At 33.0% G+C, this 19,944-nt stretch overlaps 1 protein-coding gene across 5 annotated transcripts in view; it reads left to right on the top strand.

The window, feature by feature from the left end:
* Positions 1–19,944, top strand: part of PDS5B (PDS5 cohesin associated factor B) — a 192,582-nt gene that overhangs the window by 100,440 nt on the left and 72,198 nt on the right. For all 5 annotated transcript variants that reach the window (XR_011569734.1, XM_070800202.1, XM_070800200.1 and 2 more), the window contains exons 14-19: positions 6,122–6,203; positions 8,925–8,973; positions 11,215–11,354; positions 12,785–12,900; positions 18,001–18,106; positions 19,514–19,674. Coding sequence is in view for 4 of the 5 variants with exons in the window: in XM_070800202.1 (XP_070656303.1) it covers positions 6,122–6,203; positions 8,925–8,973; positions 11,215–11,354; positions 12,785–12,900; positions 18,001–18,106; positions 19,514–19,674 (654 nt within the window). In the remaining variant the exon portion in view is untranslated. The remainder of the gene's footprint in view (positions 1–6,121; positions 6,204–8,924; positions 8,974–11,214; positions 11,355–12,784; positions 12,901–18,000; positions 18,107–19,513; positions 19,675–19,944) is intronic.

The following is a 19,944-nucleotide window of genomic DNA, read 5'->3' as shown; positions in this document are numbered from 1 at the left end:
CATCAGAAGGGTCCATATTGTGAAAGTAGTACTTTCTTATTTTTACCTGATACTGATTTGAATTATAGTGTAAACCAGTAGGATACATATTTTTGTGCTGCATAATCTCAACAGGTGTTATAGTTTTGCATAAATGTAAGCAAAGATATATTTTTATGACCATGTTTCATTCAAAAAGTGCTTTTGACGGCCTTTGTAAAGAATTGGCACTTTGTACATGGAAGAGCAATTGCCAGTTGAATTGTACTGAGGCTTAGGAAATTGAGGCCTGGAGATTGATATGCTCTAGGTTTCAGAAAGTATAGATCCTTAGTATTCTAGTAAATGGGTAACTTAACCCTCAGCTAATGGGGTTTACAGATGAAGAAATTAGAAGTCTAGGGAGCTGTACCTAATTTTCATTCCTGTCACAGCTTAATGGGATTTTTCACTTCACTTCCCCCATGGAAATTGTTACATGTCTGTTTATATCTTTTACAGAAATGTAGAGAAAAAGATTGTAGGAGAGAAAATGTACATTTCTTAATATTGACTGTATTTCAGGCACAGGAATGTATGTTAACTGTGTCTGCTTTCCTGCTGCAATTGGCAGAGTTGGGTAATTTCAGCAGGGACCTTATGACCCACAAAGCTTGTGAAATTTACCATCTGGCCTTTTACAGAAAAAACTTGGCAACTCCTAGCATAAGTGATATTTTTTCTGTTTTCCACGTGATAAACTGAATCCCACAGAGATCAGTTAACTTGCATAAAATTATGCAAGTAGTAAGAGACAAGGCCAGAATTTGAATTCAGTTCTACCTGGTTCCAAAACTCATTCTTTTTCCATGCATATTGTAAAATATGTTTCCACTGTATTTAATTGATTGTAAAACCTTAAGTTTTCATATGCCAACATCTCTGAAATTGGAATACATCCTTTTCTTCATGGTGCAGTTGATGGCCTCTTAGCATGGATGAGGTATGATATATATATGTATATCCCTTTTGGAACAAACTATTTTAAGTCACAGCCAGTCTAGATGCCTTGAGTCAGTTCAGCTGTCATTCATGAGTAGTAATGAATTACAGACATTTTTAAGCAAAAAGTGAGAGTTCACCACTCATAGATCCTACTTGAAAAAATTACTAAAGAATAAAAAAGGAAACTAAATCCAGAAGGAATAGGATAGTTTTCTTAAACGAGTGTTGGGATCTATATTAAAAAGTAGGTTAGCATCTAGGCTGACATTGAGTCAACCTACAACAATTTGTGAGCTCGTGAGAGTCCCTGGGATACCCTTTTCTTTCCCTGGGAGGGGGCACACTGTCAGATAACAACATGTTAAGATGGCAGGTAGTGTTCTGATGTTCTTTCGTCGTATAAGAGTGAGGACAGATATGACATGTTGATTAATTAGACCAGCTATACCTATTAAAAATTTGAGTCACCCCTAAAAAAATTTGAGTGTATAACTTGCAAACCCATAGGAGCAAACAACTAATGAAACCGTTAATACCAGAAATGGAAAAGACAATTTAAAAATTTGTGAATAGAATACACAAAACATAAATGTTTCAGAACTAAAATAATATACTGAAAATATATTTTGAGATATACTGAAAAATAATTTCATGGAAAAGCTGAAAGTAAATTCCAATCTGTAGATCAATTGATTTCTACAAAAATGGCTGATTAGTGCATGAATACTTATCTCTTTTAAGTTAAAATAAGTAAGGTAGGTGTGTGTGTGTGTGTGTGTGTGTATAACATTTTTGAAATTATTTTTTAAATCAACTTTTTGTAAAGTTTCTTGATACGTTCTATAGACTAAAACATTTGTCAGGTATGTGCACAATATATCTTAGAGCTTATAGTTATGTTTTTAACAATGCTTATGATGTCTTAGCACATATGAAAGTTTTAATTTTATTTATTTTTTATTTATTTATTTTTTTCTGCAGTGGTTTTATTTTTTTTTTAATTTTATTTTAATTTTTAAACTTTACATAATTGTATTAGTTTTGCCAAATATCAAAATGAATCCATCACAGGTATACATGTGCTCCCCATCCTGAACCCTCCTCCCAAAAGTTTTAATTTTAATATAACCAAATATATCAGTCTTTTTCGGTTTTGCTTGTGCTCTCTCTGCATTTTAAAAATTCTTTTCTATGCTGAGGTTAATTTGTTGTTTTATATTTTTGAATAAAATTTTAAAGATTTGCTTTTCAGATTGAGATCTTTATTCTTCCTGTAATTTATTTTTTGCATGATGTAAAATAAAAATCTTATATTATTTTCTACATGGATATTCAAGTCCATTATTCTCTCTAATGACTTCCCTGTAATACCCACACTCTCAAGTTTCTATACAACTGTGTTATCCATTTGTGAGTTCTCCATTAATTTGATTTGTCTCTTTGTCTGTTACTTCCTATTAATCAACTTTTTCGAATTAACTGACCAACTATATACCTGATGGTTTTTAACAGTTTATTACTTATTCTTTACGTTTTGTCTGTGGTTATTTTCTCCAAAAGTCTTTACATTCACTGTCATGAAGTATTTTATGCACCCAAAGAAATGATGAGTTTTGAAGCATAGTAATAACTGTCTATGAATCTACCACCCACCCTCTTTCATCCTCCTTCCTCTCAGGAAACCACTAACCTTAATTTTGTGTTTCTCATTTCCTTTTAAAGAATGGTTTTATTATATGTATATATGTATCCCTTAGTTATATATTTTTTGGTTTTGATCATTTTTGAACTTTATAAAAATGGAGTGATTGTGGGTATACTCTTCTGCGATTTTTTTTCCACACCATTCTATAATGTTCCTAAACTTCATCCACTCTCTCTACAGAGCTTATGGGTCATTCATTTTCACTGAGGTATTGAATTACTTTGTCATTATTCCACGGTTTTATTCCATCATCTTGACATTGCAGATCTGAGTGCATGGAAAGAATGGACATTTGTGTTGTTTCCATTTTTTAATAATGCAAATAATGCCTCTGGGAACATTTTCCAGTTTAGTAAACATGCAAGAATTTCTCTGAGGTATAGTTGTGAATGGTTCTCAGATTTGACTACATATTGGAATCATTTGGAAAGGTTTAAAAAACACTGACACATGAATCTCACCCTCAGTTTGTCATTTAATTTGTCTAGTTTGTAGTGTGTGCATTGGGGTTTTTAGAAAAGCATTTCTGGGGATTCTAATGGGCAGACAAGGTTTAGGATCATTGGAGTTACAGCTATGAGTGGAACTGCTGAGGATGCACATTTCCAGCATTATAAACTAGTCAAATCATTTTCCAGTATGATTATACTAATTTATACTCTTGCCAGTGGTTTCTAAGTTTCTCCATCCTCTGTCTGGCATTTTATTTTTTGTGAATCTTTTGGGTATGAAATTTTGTCTCATTTTCTTTCCATTGTCCTGAATACTAATGATGTTGATGTTTTACTTAATGTTTCTGATTTCACCACAGTGCTCACTACTCTGTATTATAATGCCTGTCCTACTTCATTCATTTGTATTACCATTCAAACCCAGAAAGTCATTTGAATTTATGACCTCTAATTAGTTTGAATGGTATTTAAAATAGCTCCTGTGTAACAAGCAGGTTCCTGCTAAGAATTTGTTTGGTAAGGATTTTTATTTATTGAAAGAGCCATATATTTTATTCTGTGATGACGTTCTTTTGGGGGAGACAATGTATCTTCTGTATTTTAGACTTTTTGATATGTACCCACTTTTGGGTCACTAAGTTAACTGAGTATCTTGATGATTAGAGAGGAGAACTGAGGCAGCTTGCGTGCCCTCTGATCATGCTGTGTATTCCCACCTCCTCCAAGTTGCCCAGAGCAGCTGTTATCCGTGAGAGTAAGTGGTACTATCAGGTGTCCTGGTGGTGTCTTCTCCTTCATCGATCAGACTCTTCTTCTAGACAGTTCTGTACTGCTGAGTCTGACGGGTAGTTTGCCATTTGAGAGCAGAAGATTGGAGGAGAGGTTCTCGTTAACATTTGACAGGTTTCTATAGCTCAGTGGCAGTTCTGTTTCTTTGAAATGACACAAATGTAGTGCATTGGTGCAAATGAGGAGAAGCCCGGGTGAGGGGACTAGTTGTCTACTTAAAATGTCACTTAATCAAAAAAAAAAAAAAAAAAAAAAGTCAACAAATGTAAGAGTATCCAGGCTCTAGTCAGATTTTTCACTTTTATTTAGTGACAGAGCTGGAATTCAGACTAATATTGAATGAATGGATGGATACTTGTCTTCCTAGTACAGTAATACTGCTTCCACTAGTACAGTTTTTTTTCCCTTAAGTGCTGTTTAGAAAGGCAAAACACAAGGACACATTGTCTTTGCTGCTTAATATAATTTGATTAAAATGCTTGAGGGGGTGCCCCTCCTGATTGTTACAGTACAAATTCTTGGTATGTAATGGTCACTTTTTGACTTAAGCTGCAACTGTTATAGTTTATAATAAGCTTTAGAATTACTTAAGATTTCATCTTTAAATTAATAAACAACTATAATAGGTAAGATAATTTCTTTTTTATTTTTCTGCTTTAAGTGAAAGCAAGTTTCAAAATCCAGGGCGTTTTAGGGTTACAAGTAGTGATAAAATGTGTAGGTATGGAGAGAATTAATTGACTTTGGGGTTCAGAAGTAATTTCACAGATGACTGCTCTGTTTCTTTCAAAATTATTGTTTTAATTACATAACTGCTACTTTGCTGTGAGACTTTTTCAGTCCTCTGGATAATGTTCATTTTTCTTTTGATGTTTGCATTCTTGAAATGTGCCTGTTCAACTTTAGGGAACTTCAGTACCTTGGAAACAGTAAAGTATAGTATTTTAAGATGAAAATGCCCCAGTACTGTTGTTTTGCTAGTACCATTTATAAGGGACTACTATAAAGGAATTTGTGTCCAAATTTCTGCTAATTTATCTCCTTTTTAAAAAAATACAAAAGTACTTTTAAGACACGCTGTTGAGAATGAAAACATTAAGCAGATAATTGCTTTGTCTATCAAAAGAAAATGAATGTTTTTACATGGTTTATATATGTCTGCATTAAATTATTGTCTCAGAGCAGTGCTTTGTATTTGTGATAATGGAGTTAATAGAAAGTATGTGCTCAGTCGTGTCTGACTCTCTGCGACCCTGTGGACTATAGCCCACCAGGCTCCTCTGTCGATGGAATTTTCCAGGCAAGAATCCTGGAGTGGTTGCCACTTCCTTCTCCAGGGGATCTTTCTGACCCAGGGATGGAACCTGAGTCTCTTTGGTCTCCTGCATTGACAGGCAGATTCTGTACCACTCGTGCCACCTGGGAAGCCCCAATAGAAGTATAGATAATTGAAAACAATAATGAGAAGTAGTATTTGGTTTTGGAAAATTTCTTTTTTAAAATTTTAAATATAAATGGTTCTGATATACTATAACTCAGCATTTAAATAACATTAACTGCTCTCTGTGGTTTATATATATTTTATATATAAATATAAATTTCTTATATAAATCTCTTTTTTAAATTTCTGCCCGAAAACAATAAAAGTGTTATGGGGACATCAAAATTTTTGCTGTGTAAGATGAATATTCACTTATATAACAATATAATTTATAAATAACTAATAAAGTATATAATGTATATTATGTAAAATTATGATATTTTTCTTTCAGGAAAAAGTATCCCCATTATCTCAGAGCTCACTGTTTTCTGTCTTTTATTCCTTTTCATCCTACCTACTGCAAGATATTATTCCATTAAATATTGCTTTATTTCTCAAGTTTGTAATCACCTCAGTTAATTCCTATGCCCTTGCCTGCAAATGTGTTCCAGTTAATGAGAAATTTTCCCTATTTCTATACAAAAGGAAAAACAATCACCACTAATCCCTTTCTTTTGATATGCGCATCTCCCCAAATGTTATTATCTCTTCTATTTGACTCCTCTCTCTCTCTCCATGTATCATCAGTTGTTTAGCTCCTGTAACTTTTACCCTATCTTTGTCATCTCCTTTTATAATCTGAACTTATAGAAAAAAATAATATAGTTGGAATATCCTAGAAGGATTTTTATCCCGTTTTGTTATTTAAATTTATGTGTTTATGTTTTTCAGAGCATTGAATGAAATGTGGAAGTGCCAAAATCTGCTCCGACATCAAGTAAAGGATTTGCTTGACTTAATTAAGCAACCCAAAGTACGTTATCACCATTTCTGCTATGTGTTGAACAGCTGTTTCTGGGTGGAACAATTCTGACTCTAGAACCTATGATCTCTAACTTAGAACACTGAAATTTTTAAGAAAGTTACTACATAGAAAAACTTAAATTCACTGTATCTGCAAAAGGTGATATCCAACAGGAAACAGAATGTGCTTCTGTGTACTCAGAATTAAGCCTTTTTTGGTAACTTTAAAAAAAAAAGATCAATAACTCAGCATTATTGAAAGCATATAAAAAGTAAAATTACACTTAATGTTGCTGCACTGAAATGCTGCCATCATCTTTGTATAGTCTTGTGGTTATAGAAAGTTTTAAAATCATGTAATTATAGTTTAGTGTTTTGATATTTTTACTTACAACTAATATTATGGTAATTTTAATGTATTACCTGGTCTTCATAATTATAATTTAATGGTAGTTATTCATCCAATTGATGTTTGAGAATGTTGTATGTAGGCCTATAAAAGATACAATTCATTGAAAAATCAGTGTGTCTAGTCATTTTACATGGCATCCAGGGAAAACAGCAGTGTTATTTTTGTTTCTTTTTCAGCACATAGTTGACTCCTTCACCCTTTCCCCACAACATACACTTTCTGTTCATAGGACAGAAGTCAATAGAATGGAGTTTTTTCATCTAAGGGAGAACATCTCCAGTTTTCCTAGGTGTAAATCTTGCCATTTGCCCTAAAAATCAGTGAGCTAACAGTAGTTGTTTGAGTGGTTTATGGTGACCTCACTTTTTTCTTAACCTCTAAATCAGTAGTAGTAATAAGACATTTCTTGACCCTTGTTTGCCTGATTGAAGCTTTACAACTGAGTAGTATTTTTGTTTTATAGGCTAACAATTATCTCTTTGTTTATGACTTATTGAACATAATTTAACCTTCTGTGATTCCTGATTATGTTGAACCTACTAGAGTAGGTTTTTCCTTGTTACACAATGACTTTAAAATTATTTTAGTAATTGTGCTATTTCAGTACTTCTGTGTGAAGGAGGGAAATTGGAAAATCTCAGTTAAGTTAGTGTGTTTCAGCCAATAAACATTTGTTTTAGTCAGTGTTATAATGCAGTGTTAAGAGTGTTTCAGGTAATAAGCTCTAGATAAAGTGCTCCTCTTTGTCACCTAGAGACATATTAATTTACTACCTCTAAAGTTGCAAACATACTATTTTAGAATGTGAGATGTTCTCATTTGCATGTGTATAAAATTATTCCTGATTGAAAGCATTATTAAAGTCATAATAGCAGCCGAATAGCATTTTAAGTGTATAGGTTGTGTGTTGAGCAGTGTGATATATGAGACTGTAATCAAGAATAGCTTTGTTGACTCTCACTCTCCCTTTAAAATTTATTTAGTGTGAGCTTCTTCTCTTTGCTTGTTCATAAAAACTTGGCAGGGTCTCATGATATTCCTGTTCAGTCTAGGAATAAAATACAGTCTCAATTCAGTTACAGTGTTTTATTCCCTTCTAGTTTGCGGTATTTTCCTTTAAATTGTCTTAAAATAATTAACATGTTATCTAAATCAAAGAGAGAATTCTCATTCTTGTGTGGTGGGGTTGAAGAAGAAACAGAATGGAGGAGGATGGTACTCTAAAGCGGCATTGTAGTGAAAGGAGAATTAAGTCTATTACTTTTTTTTAAAATCTATTTTATTTTATTTTTTAACTTTACAATATTGTATTGGTTTTGCCATATATCAACATACTTAATACTCACTTTATGTTGAGAGTTCTAGTAGATGTTATACAGTTAAAGTTAGAAAAAAAAACCAAAGCTGTATTTAATTTTTGTCTGTTTATAATTCTGCCTATTTTATCAGGAAGACTCCTAGATATTTAATATTTTTCTTTGACTACTTCTTTATTCCTTCTGATTAAGATAATTTTATTCTTTCTTAGCAATGTAGCCCTTCTACTTATTTCATTTAACTTAACTGATTTGCTCAGTGTCTCTCAAAGTGACTTGCAGTATTGTACTTTGTTGATGATGTTTCTTTTCATTAAATAACACTAACCTGATGCAGTGAATAACTAGCATTCTTAGAAACATCATTCATACCCATAACTTTACAGAATATGTTACATGAAGCACAATGTAACGAAGACATTCATTCACTGAAATATTATACTACACTGATGCAGCATATAACTAGCCCTCTTGGAAAAATCTTTTGTACATGTTAGTGGCATCTTAATTGTCTTCATCTAGCATCTTCCCAGTGGCTTCCTGACTTATGTATCATAATCCTCAGGCTTAAATACCTCAGTTCAATCAGAAGTATATACTTGTCAGTTTTTTGTTTGAGATAGACTACAAATGTGAAAACCAACATTTCCAGATTACTTTGTTCCCCTTTTAAACTAAGTTGTCCTGTCCTTTGAGTATACTTAAGAAAAACAAAATACCTCTGTGTCCCAAAAGGTTGATGCAGCAATCATTATCTTTTTTTTTTTTTTTCCTTTTGGGAGGATGACAAAACAGGATGAGGGAAGAAGTGACGAGGGTGGATTATGACTTCACTTCTTTCATTCAGTTTATCGGGGGTTTAAACATGTCTAAAGAAGGAGCATATACTGGTGGTCCTGGCGTGGGCCTAGAGTGTGAGTGGGTTATGCTTAACTTTCTGAAGAATATAATGAAGATTATTGTTAGGAGATTTTAATTTTGCATTTTTTTGTGTGATTTTCAGACAGATGCCAGTGTCAAGGCCATATTTTCAAAAGTGATGGTTATTACAAGTAAGTTACTTCAAATATTATATGTAAAATTTAAGGTTTATTTGAGACATTTCTTTCTTTGGTAGTATAAAATATTCCTCAAAGTTCCATTTTAGGCTATGATAATATAGGAAAAGATTAAAGTTTTTTAGTTGATTTTTATTTTTTTCCTTTCCCCCAGCATACTCAGCTTTCCTTTTTTTCCCCTTATTTTCATGTATTTTGCATTCTGCACAGAATTATTTTGTGTTTTGGTATGAGCAAGAGCTAGATAAAGGTTTTATTGCATAAATTTATTTTTGAGAATTCATTCAAATTGCTATGTAAGCTTGCTGTTAAAAACTGAGCCTGTGCTTACCTATTGTTTGCTCTAATGTGAATCTCTCTGAAGCTTTAATTTCATTGTGAGTCAAAGTTTAGAATGAAGGATGTACTTAATAACTGCAAATTTTTTTTTGAAAAAAAAAAGTTAATTCACTTTTTTGCTTTCAAATAAAATGTTTTCAAATAAAACATTTGTTTTATGTCAAATAAAATGTTATTTAATTGCCTTTAACAGGGAATACTAAAGGGTTGTGTAGCACGTTTCCTTTGTTCAGGGCAGGGAAAAGTAGTTTTTTTTGCAGGGCACTAGCTTTTTCTCTCACCCTAGAGATCACTGTGTACAGCATGAAGGCGGAGGGAAGATCAGGAGCACCTGGGGAAGTGCTTGCACCGAGCTTCCACTTGGCTAATGAAGAGATCTTAGGCAGATTTTTGAGATGTTAACAAATGTTCCAGGATGTATGTGGAAGTATGCTAAGACACTAAAAAGAATAGTAACCTAATTCATTGGGTATTAGACTAAGTGATAGAAACTCTGGCATGAGTAGAAATTTCACACCAAAATACCTTGTAGTCCTAAGCAGTTAAATTAGTTTTCAGTCCCTTTGGATAACTTAAAGCAAGTGATTTCATGCTATTGCTTTTAAATAAGTATTTCCCTGGTGGTTTGGCTGTGGACAGTATCCCCTAAAGGAGATAATCTCCTGTAGTCTTTCTGTTTTAACCTTGTATCCATTTTCTTCCAACAAGTACAATATTTCCCATATTCTGCTCCAAGGGATGTTAATATCCTGAACATATTAGTCGTACCATCAGAAAAAAAAGAGTTCCAGTGGTCAAGTATGTTTGTAGAATCTTGAATTAAAGGGATTTTTTTGTTGCTGTGTTTCCCTTCCTCCTTTTCTCCTCTCTTTGCTTCCTCTCTCCCTCTCCCTTCACTTTCTTTTCATTTTGTTTCTTAGGTGATATGCTTTATTGTAGCCTTAATATGATGCGTGGAGGGGCTGTAAAGTGACTTTTTCCAAAACTGTTGATAAACAGTACAGTAGAATTTTTGTGTTATGGAAATAGGGAAAGGTTATACAGTCAAATAGTTGGGAGGAGGAGATTAGTTCTTACCATGTTCAGTCGTGTAGCCAAGATATAAATGGAACTTTAGAGTCATATATGAACTTGAAGACTGCATTTACTGTATTCATATTTTAAGATTCAACAGGTTTCTGTTACTTTTATTAGAGTCCATGTTTCTGTATTACCCTGTTTATTAGCAGGGTTCTACCTAGTCTGATTCTCTATTACAGTTGTGAGCAGCCAGAAAAACGATGTTATGATGGATATTTTGTTAGCTTTCATAAGTGTTTTGGTTAGTGATGTATTAGGAGAGCAGTATAAAACTAATCTTTGATTCTGTAAGAGCTCAGACTTTCTCGTGTGGTAGTGGCATATCTGGCAGTAACACCTGGACCATGTTGTTCAGCCTGTTTTGGTACCTAGCAGATGCATGTGTGCATTTTCTGTCGATGTTTTAACAGTAAACAGTGTAGAACAGGAACATAGTTTCTTCAAGGTAAATCTTACTGATCTTGATCTCTTGCTGTGAATCACTAAAGAACAATGTATGTACAAGCTCATGGGACAGTAATAAAATTGGTATTTTTCAGGTTGACATTTAAGGCCTTCAGATATTATATGGAGTTATTTAAAGTTAACCAGTTTGATCTTTCTCTGGCTAGATGGTCCTTCACAATGATTTTATTTAATGTTTCTAGGAAAAAATTTTTACTTGTGAAAATTCACTATTAAAGGATCTGTATAATTTTATCTCATTAAATTAAATGAATTTGTATGTTAGGATTCTTCATCAAAGTAAAGAATGAAAAATGTTGCTCTTTTATTATTTCAGGAAATATCTAAAATTATATTTTAATTTAATTTAAGGAAATTTGCCAGATCCTGGTAAGGCTCAGGATTTCATGAAGAAATTCACACAAGTGTTAGAAGATGATGAGAAAATAAGAAAACAGTTAGAAGTACTTGTCAGTCCAACATGCTCCTGCAAACAAGCTGAAGGTTGTGTGGTAAGGAGAGAAATTTAAAAGAGTTAATGTTTGGTGATAAGTCACTTCAGTCGTGTCTGACTCTGTGCAGCCCTGACTCTGTGCAGACTGTAGCCTGCCAGGCTCCTCCATAATGTTTGGAGAAGCCCACAAATCCTTTTTTGTCCCCTTTTGTAAAATAATTTATGTTCATTATGTAAAGTTTAGGAAATATCACAAAAATAATAATGTATTAAACTGTAATTACTCTGTGGACACAGTTGTTAATGTTATGGTGTATGTTCTTCTAAAATAAGATTATATTATACAGAGCTTTGTATATTTTACTTTTTCATTAGTCTTTTACTATATTCTCTTTAGTAGCAACATAGCACAGCATTGAGTATATGTGCCATAATTTATTGAATGGTCCCCATTTGTGTTACACATTTAAATTTTTTCCCAGTCTTTGATTAATGTAAAAAATAAATAATCTTTATAGCTTAATAATTTTACACAATCTTGATTTCTTTTCTTAAGGATAAATTCGCTATTGGCCAGTATCACTGTTGGAAACACAAAACTCAAACAAAAACATTATTTTGATAGCATTTATAAAATCGGTTGCTAATCATATGAGCACTTTTTCTCCTTGGATATATTAGTCATTCTTATTTCTTTTGTAAATTTTGTGTTTTTAATCTGCCTACTTTTCTAGACTATTTGTCTTTATCTCATTGGCTCGTTAGTATGTCATGGCGTTGTGTGTTAATTAGGCTGCAGGTAGTTTTCCAACAATTGTAGCTTAGCCCTTTTCATTTGTTTATGATGCCCTTTACATATGATAGTTTTGTTATTTCACTAAGTTTGTCAGTGGTCTCTTCAAGGTTTTTGCCTTTGAAGTCTTGCTTATGAAATCCCATTGTATTGCAGGTCAATGACAATATGTACTTACATCAGTATTATTTAATCTGTTGCCCGTGTATCTTCCTAAATTCTTCTATAAAAGATGATTCTTGGCTCTACCCCAGATTGACTAAATGGGAATCTTCACAGTGAGGCCCAGGAATCTGTAGTTTTAATACGCTCCCCTGATAATTTTGTTTGTTGAAGTTTGATATCCCAATTGGTTTTATTCTTTTGTGTTTGTTTTTATCCTTTTGGAATATCTTTGGTGTAAGATGTGAGATAGGAATCTAACTCTGCTTTTATTTTTAAAAAATGTCTATTGAGCTATTCCAGTATATTCAGTATAACAATATATTGAATAATCCTTTTCCTGTTTACTTGAAATGTTACCTTTTTCCTATACTAAATTCTTAGTCTTTTTGTATTGATTTGTTTATTCCTGCACCAATACTATACCAATAGTACCGGCACTATGTGATTTTAATTATAGTAGTTTCTTAACATTTTAATGTAATGAATTATTTAAACATACTTTTGTAATATTTTAAACATCTCCATTACAGCGTGAAATAACTAAGAAGTTGGGCAACCCCAAACAGCCTACAAATCCTTTTCTGGAAATGATCAAGTTTCTCTTGGAGAGGATAGCACCTGTGCACATAGATACTGAGTCTATCAGGTATTTAATGAAAATATTGAATTTTCATTACCATTAATTCATTCATGCTTTAGTAGTCATTATTGAGTGTCTGCTGTTTGTAAGGCACTAATCCATATAGATTTATGTGTATACATAATGGCTATATACTCATCTGTGTATATATCTGTATGTATTTAGTATTTCATGTTATTTTAATTTTATGTAGTCTTTTTGGATGAGAATTTGTCAATACAAGCCTAATTTTTATCTGTTAACAGTATACTGGTTAGTTCGCTCACATAGGTTAACTGATAGAAACAAGTTGCAGTTCTACCTTCTGGAAAAGAAAATAAAGTGATTATGTTATAAAACAGCATATGATGCATTTCATAGGTATCTGAGAACTAAAAATGTTATTTTTAAGACAGCCTTCATTTAAAGTTTCAGGTTTGATATCACTTGACTTTGACATCTTGGAAAATACTTTCTTTTTATGTCTGTACTTGGTTTTGTAAAATGTGGGAAGAGCTCTTTTCTTATTTATTTATTTATGGCCATGCCATACAGCATGATACCAGGGATTGAACCCGTGCCCTTTGCATTGGAGTGTGGAGCCATTCAACCACTAGACTGCCAGTGAAGTCCCCCCCCACCCCCCCAACCACCTTTTTTTGTTTGTTTTAAACATTTCCTGAAATGTTTCAACCAGTTGAAAACAGGACTACTTATAAAATATGGAAAGCATGTTCTTTTTTTAGTGAGCAATAGTACCTTTCAGAGGTATATTAGAATCTAAAATACTACTAATGGTACACTGTCCTCAGTAAAGCCCTTTTGGGGATTTTTTTGGAGGGAGGGCGTAAGGTATAGCTCTTGGCTTGTAACCCTCTGTAGTGGAGGAGGATACTACGTTGGATGCCTGTTTTTCATTTTGGACTCGTCTTGCCTTGTTTTTCATTTGAGGAAAGTGTTCTTCAGTTTCAAAAATAAAAGGGCGCAAAACGAAAACTGGAATCCTTTATATTATTACAAGGAAAAATCTGAATCAGACTGAAATTCATTAATTAAATCCAATGTCTTCTAATTTAAAACAAGGCTAGTTAGGTATTGGCAAAGCATACTTTATGCTTTTCATTAATCTTCTGTCTAGTAGTGGAATAAGAATTTTAATTAAGAGATTATATTATAGTTGCATAAAATTGATGCAGATAGTGCTCAAAGGATTAAAAGAATTTCTCTGAGAGGGTAGTATTTGACGTGAGAGGAAGAATGGGTAAGATTTTATTTCTACAAGAAATGGGAGGAGAATTCTAGGTGTTGAGTTTTATATAAGCCAAGCTAACTGGATAGGAAGGAATAAGGATATTTAGAAAATGATTGCCATCTATTTAAGTTACTCTGTGGAGAAATGTAAAAGTGTTATGAGGTGATCCTCAAAAAGCATTTGGTGTCAGATTGTGGAAAGCCTTTAGGATCTGACTTTAGAGCTTTTACTTTGTTCTTTGGTCTGTTGAGAAGCAGGAATGATTGATGATGAACAGGAGGAGGGAAATAGAAGAGAGAGCCTGCTAAGGTGTTGTTATAATTTTCTTTGGATGACGATAGTGGGATGGAAAGGAAAGAACATATTTGAGGAAGGTTTTAAAAGAACAACCTTAGAAACGGGTCCTCTTACTGGAAATGGGGAATAAAATGGAGGAGGAGTGAGAAGTTTATGGGGTCAAATCCAGATGATGAAGAGAATAGTAGTACCTTGAAAAGAATGAAGGGAGCTGCTGAGAAAGGATATGCTTCTTGTTTGGGCATGACAATTTTTTAAAATCAAATTGCGGAAAGATAAGACCACGTTATTGCAGTATTTTTGAAAGTTAAGATAAAGTTTCCAGAAGTAATGCATTTTATGAACAAAAAGACTGAGGACCAAAGCATGTCTTTGTAGGTTGGTAATACATAAGATATGTTCAGTCATAACTAATAATAACAGGTAATAGCCATTAGTGCTTATAGTGTGCACTCTTTGTTTTATGTGTTTTAACTCATTTACCTCTTTATAAGGCAAAAAATATTACTATTTCCAGTTCACAGGAAAGGGACAGTGAGCTACACTGATGTTAGAGTAACTTTCCCACTGCTGGGAAGTAGCTAATGGCATTTAAACAGAGGAAGTCTGGCTGCAGCGCCCTCTTGGTTTAACTATCACACTGCAGAAAGGTTCCACCCTCTTCCCCACCAGTAGTCATGGAGTGTCCAGTTCACCTAATTTTTCCTAGTAGTGGCTGTACCCTTTTCAGTCTTTGCCATTTTATAGGTGAATGATGTTGTTTAGTTGCTAAGTCATTTCCAACTCTTTGCAACCCTGTGGACTGCAGCATGCCAGACTTCCCTGTCCTTCACCATCTCCTGGAGCTTGCTCAAACTCATGTCCATTGAGTTGGTGATGCCATCTAACTATCTCGTGCTCTGCTGTCCCCTTCTCCTCCTGTCTTCAATCTTTCCCAGCATCAGAATCTTTCCCAGCATCAGAATCTTTCCCAGTGAGTCAGCTTTTTGCATCAGATTGCCAAAGATCAGCTTCAGCTTCAGTCTTTCCAATGAATATTCAGGGTTGATTTCTTTTAGGATTTACTGGTTTGATCTCCTTGCTGACCAAGGGACTCAAGAGTCTTCTCCAACACCACAATTCGAAAGCATCAGTTCTTCGGCACTCAGCCTTCTTTATGGTTCAGCTCTTGCATTCGTACATGACTACTGGAAAAACCACCATAGCTTTGACAACAGACCTTTGTTGGCAAATTGATGTCTCTGCTTTTTAAAACACTGTCTAGGTTTGTCATAACTTTCCTTCCAAGGAGCAAGTGTCTTAATTTTATGGCTGCAGTGAATGGTGGCACTGTTTAAAAGTTGAATGTTTTTTCCCCATATGTTTCTTGGCTAATTGCTTTTCTTCTTATTTTTCTGTAAGTGGCTTAGAGAAATTGTCATTTTTTATTGATTATATGAATGCTTTATGAAATAAGGCTATTAACACAGTTTGATTGCCTTTTAAATTTGTGCTTGACATTAATAAATACTAAATTACATGATTTGTCTCCTTTATTTTTTTCTGCCATCGTATTAGGTGGCTATGTTTTTTACATTTAGGTTTTAATTGTTCTGGAATCCATTTCATTGTAAGGTGGAGATAAGATATCCATCCTTTTTTAAAAGCCTAGTAGCTAGTTGTATCAAACCATTTATTGAAAAATTGGTTCCTTCCTATTTGATTTGAGACATTCCCTTATTGTAGGATAAATTCTTAACAATATTTAGGGTCTTACTGGACTTTTTCCCTTTGTTCCTTTGTATTTTAAGGCTTTTATGATAAATTTTTAAATTTCATTTAGAAAGTTCTTTCATCCCTCCTCCCTTAATATTTACTAGCTGTTCTCAAACATTACTTAATGTTTCCAGATGAGTTATAGAATGCATGTGTTGAATCTTATCCCACACCAAGTTGTGTTCCTGTAAGATATTTTTAGATACAGTGGCAAATGCTATTCGTGTAATACTGTTTCCATCTTACGAAAATACTTGTCTTGATTTTTTCAAATCTCTTTGCTCCCTTTAATAATTTTAGAAGTTATATACAGATTCTGTGCATTTAAAACTTTTTATTCCTAGTTTTTATACATTTTGACTTGTCATTATAAATAGATTTCCTCCACCCCTCACCCCCCTGTGTTTTTAAGGTGGCTTTGGCTAATACAGAATAGCTCTGTCGATTTTTAGTGTTGTTGGCGTCACCTCACTGAACTCTTGGTGTTTTGTAATAGTTTCTCAGTTGATTCTCTTTGATTCTCCAGGTTGGTGCTTTTTATCACTGGCTCTGACTCTGTGGTTACTAGCTCAGTTGTACATGACGTAGCAACTAAACAAGAGCAGCGCCACCCCTACGGGAATGCCTTTCCTCACTGCCCTTGCTAACCAGCCTCACTTGTCCTGGCCTTCTCTCCAGTCCTTATTGTTGCCTGATTATCTTTTTTAATGTATTTATTCACTTATTTTGGCCTTTGGCCTCCCCTCACTAGACAGAGAGCTTCCTGCTCTTAGTCATGGAAGAAAGAAATGAATTTCATTTTGGATATATGGCATTTTTCATTCCTTTGGTACGTTTAGGTAAAGAAAACCTTGGAACTGATGAATATTTGGGAAGAGAATTCAGGCTGAAGATTTTTATTTGGAGTAGTTGGAGCTATGAGAAACAGTTAAGGAGGAAAAATGGGCAGAACAGGACAGAAAACATCCTCAGTGATTTTAACTGTTAAGGGAATGATTAATTTAAGAGGATATTGCAAGGAAAACAGATGTATTTGACTCATATCTTGACCTTAGATTTGAGTACATATTTTTGTAGAAACATAAATCTACTAAGCATTTTAAAAAACTGAATAATTGAATTTTCTTGTATTTTGGTTTATATTAGGTCTCTGACTTGATATTTGTTAACTTGTTTTTTGTAGTAAAAACAAAATGAGTATTTTGGATAATTGACAGTGTTTCAAATGATTATTTTAAAGTCACTTAAGCTTGTTTTTAGAAGAAAACTTTAAAATATTGTATTTCCTTTGTGATCTGTTCTAACTATTCTAGTGAGGATTTATTGTATGTTTGTTGTATGACATTTTTACACCTGTCAGAAGCAGTCCTTTCTGGCTTTCATAACAGTGCCGGACACAATAATATTTGCTAGGTTGTTTGAAAGTGCTTTATGTTAGCATTTATCCTTTATTTCTATATATGTTGTTCTACATATTGGAGCCATAATGAACGTTAGATAATTGGAAAACATCTCTTAGGATTCACATGTTTGGACCTGAACTTCACACAGCAAATACAAGAATAAAAATACAGCGTTAATAAACAGCAAGTCAGATAACATTTTAACCTCATTTGAATGGACACAGGGAAATACAATTTCAAAAAGAAGCATCTCAAAATACTTATTACAGCTTGCCATAATGGTTGGGAAACAGCTGTATCAAATTTGTGTGTGGTTTAGTTCTGGTCTGTATAGAAAATACTCGGGATTATTTTTCTTAAACATTGCCAATAAAAAAAGAGTTGAAAAAATGGAAAAAAATTTTTTTTGTCATACTTTAGTGCTCTTATAAAGCAAGTGAACAAATCAATAGATGGAACAGCAGATGATGAAGATGAGGGTGTTCCAACTGATCAAGCCATCAGGGCCGGTCTTGAACTGCTTAAGGTAAATATGCTTACATTGAAATTTAGGCACTTAAGTGCTTAATGAGATAACTGTTACATATATAGTTTGTACATTTTAGTCTTGAGATTTGCTTTTCTCGGTTAATAGAATCTAAAGTAAAATTTTCTTAATCACTTTTAGGTACTTTTGAAATTGTGTATTCTAACATGTAAGCTAAATATTAATATTTTTATGTTTAAATTATATAATATAGCCTAGTGTTAATTATATTAAGGATTATAATTTGAAGGTTTCATTAGTGTGCAAAGAACTTGCTAACTCTACCACAGAAAGCACCAAAATTTTAAAGTCCATTTTATATGTTATTTCGTTAGCTAAAATATTCCATTGCCTTTTACTTATTACAAAAATATCAGTTAATTGTTGATAACTTAGAGCATATAAAGTCATAAAGAAGAAAACATTGAGAAGCCTATCATTCATAAATATTTCTTTTGTTTCCTTTTAATCTATAGAAAAATATACTCTTTGGTACAGTTGAAATGAGACTGAATATACAATTTTATATCTTCATTTTTCCCATAATAAATTATTAACATTTTCTCAGTGTTTTTTAAGACAGTGTTTTTAAGAGTGTCATAAAGCAGGTCTGATTTTTTTTTACTGTAATTTATTAGATAGTTGCTCTAAGTTAATTGCTTTTGCTTCCTCATGTGTAATGGAGGTAGAAATAATACTTATCTCACAGGGATTAAATTAAATCATGTACTTAATGTCTTAGCAGATATTTATTTTGAAAGTGTGATTATAATGGAGGGTCTAATTTGATTTCCTTCAGATTGCTATACCCAGTTTTACTAGGTCTGTTTATTAAAAATTTCATCCATTTTCAGTTATTTTCTGTTGTCTTTATAATCTATTATACTCTACCTTAAATGTGGTAAAGTCTATTTATTGCTTTATTTTTTCTTTAGTCCTATGTTGGTGTGATTATTGTAACCTTATAATTTCTTTTACTGTTTGATATTTTACCCTCTTCCTTAGATTACTTTTTTCCAAAAATGTTACTATCTTCTTCTAATGACCTATATTTAGAATAATAGAGGTATTTTGTTAAATTCTCTTCTCATTTTCCTTTTCTCCTACCTTGAGTTTCTTCCACCCCTCCTCCCCAAACATTAACCAAATCCAGATTATTTTGAGAATTATGTTAGTGTGTTGTTTAATTTTGAAGATAGTTCTTTCTTTAGATTGTACAGTCTTCCTACACAAGAATGTTTCTGTTACATATTTAAGTAAGTCTTAAATTTTACTTACAGTGCTCTCTTTTATTTTTAGCAAAATTACTTGTGTTTTTACTTTGATTTGTAACATTTCTAGTGTGTAACATTTTGGATTTATAAAGATGAAAAGGATTTATAGATCATTTTTATGATCATTTTTTAGGTACTCTCATTTACACATCCTATCTCATTTCATTCTGCTGAAACATTTGAGTCTCTCCTGGCTTGTCTGAAAATGGATGATGAAAAAGTAGCAGAAGCTGCACTTCAAATTTTCAAAAACACAGGAGGCAAAATTGAAGAGGATTTCCCACACATCAGATCGTGAGTTGAGTTTTTTTCTGATAAATATTCTAGAAAATAAAAAATAACTTGCTGTTTCTTGATTTACATAATAGTTGGAGTCAATTTTAAGTTTTGAGGAAATAATGTCTGAGTTTTATCTTAAGTCTAAACTATTTAGAGTCTTTATTTCCTTGGAGAAGGCATTGATTGGTATTTTAGAAGATTCATAAAAATGTAAGATGACCATGGCATTTCCTTTTGAAGCATCAATTTTGTTTGAAGATTTTAATGAAAACAGTTTTTTATAGC

Source organism: Bos indicus, chromosome 12, assembly GCF_029378745.1.
Source record: "Bos indicus isolate NIAB-ARS_2022 breed Sahiwal x Tharparkar chromosome 12, NIAB-ARS_B.indTharparkar_mat_pri_1.0, whole genome shotgun sequence".
NCBI lineage: Eukaryota > Metazoa > Chordata > Mammalia > Artiodactyla > Bovidae > Bos > Bos indicus.
Note: the sequence above shows the minus strand (reverse complement) of the source record. Positions and strands in the feature narration are given on the sequence as shown.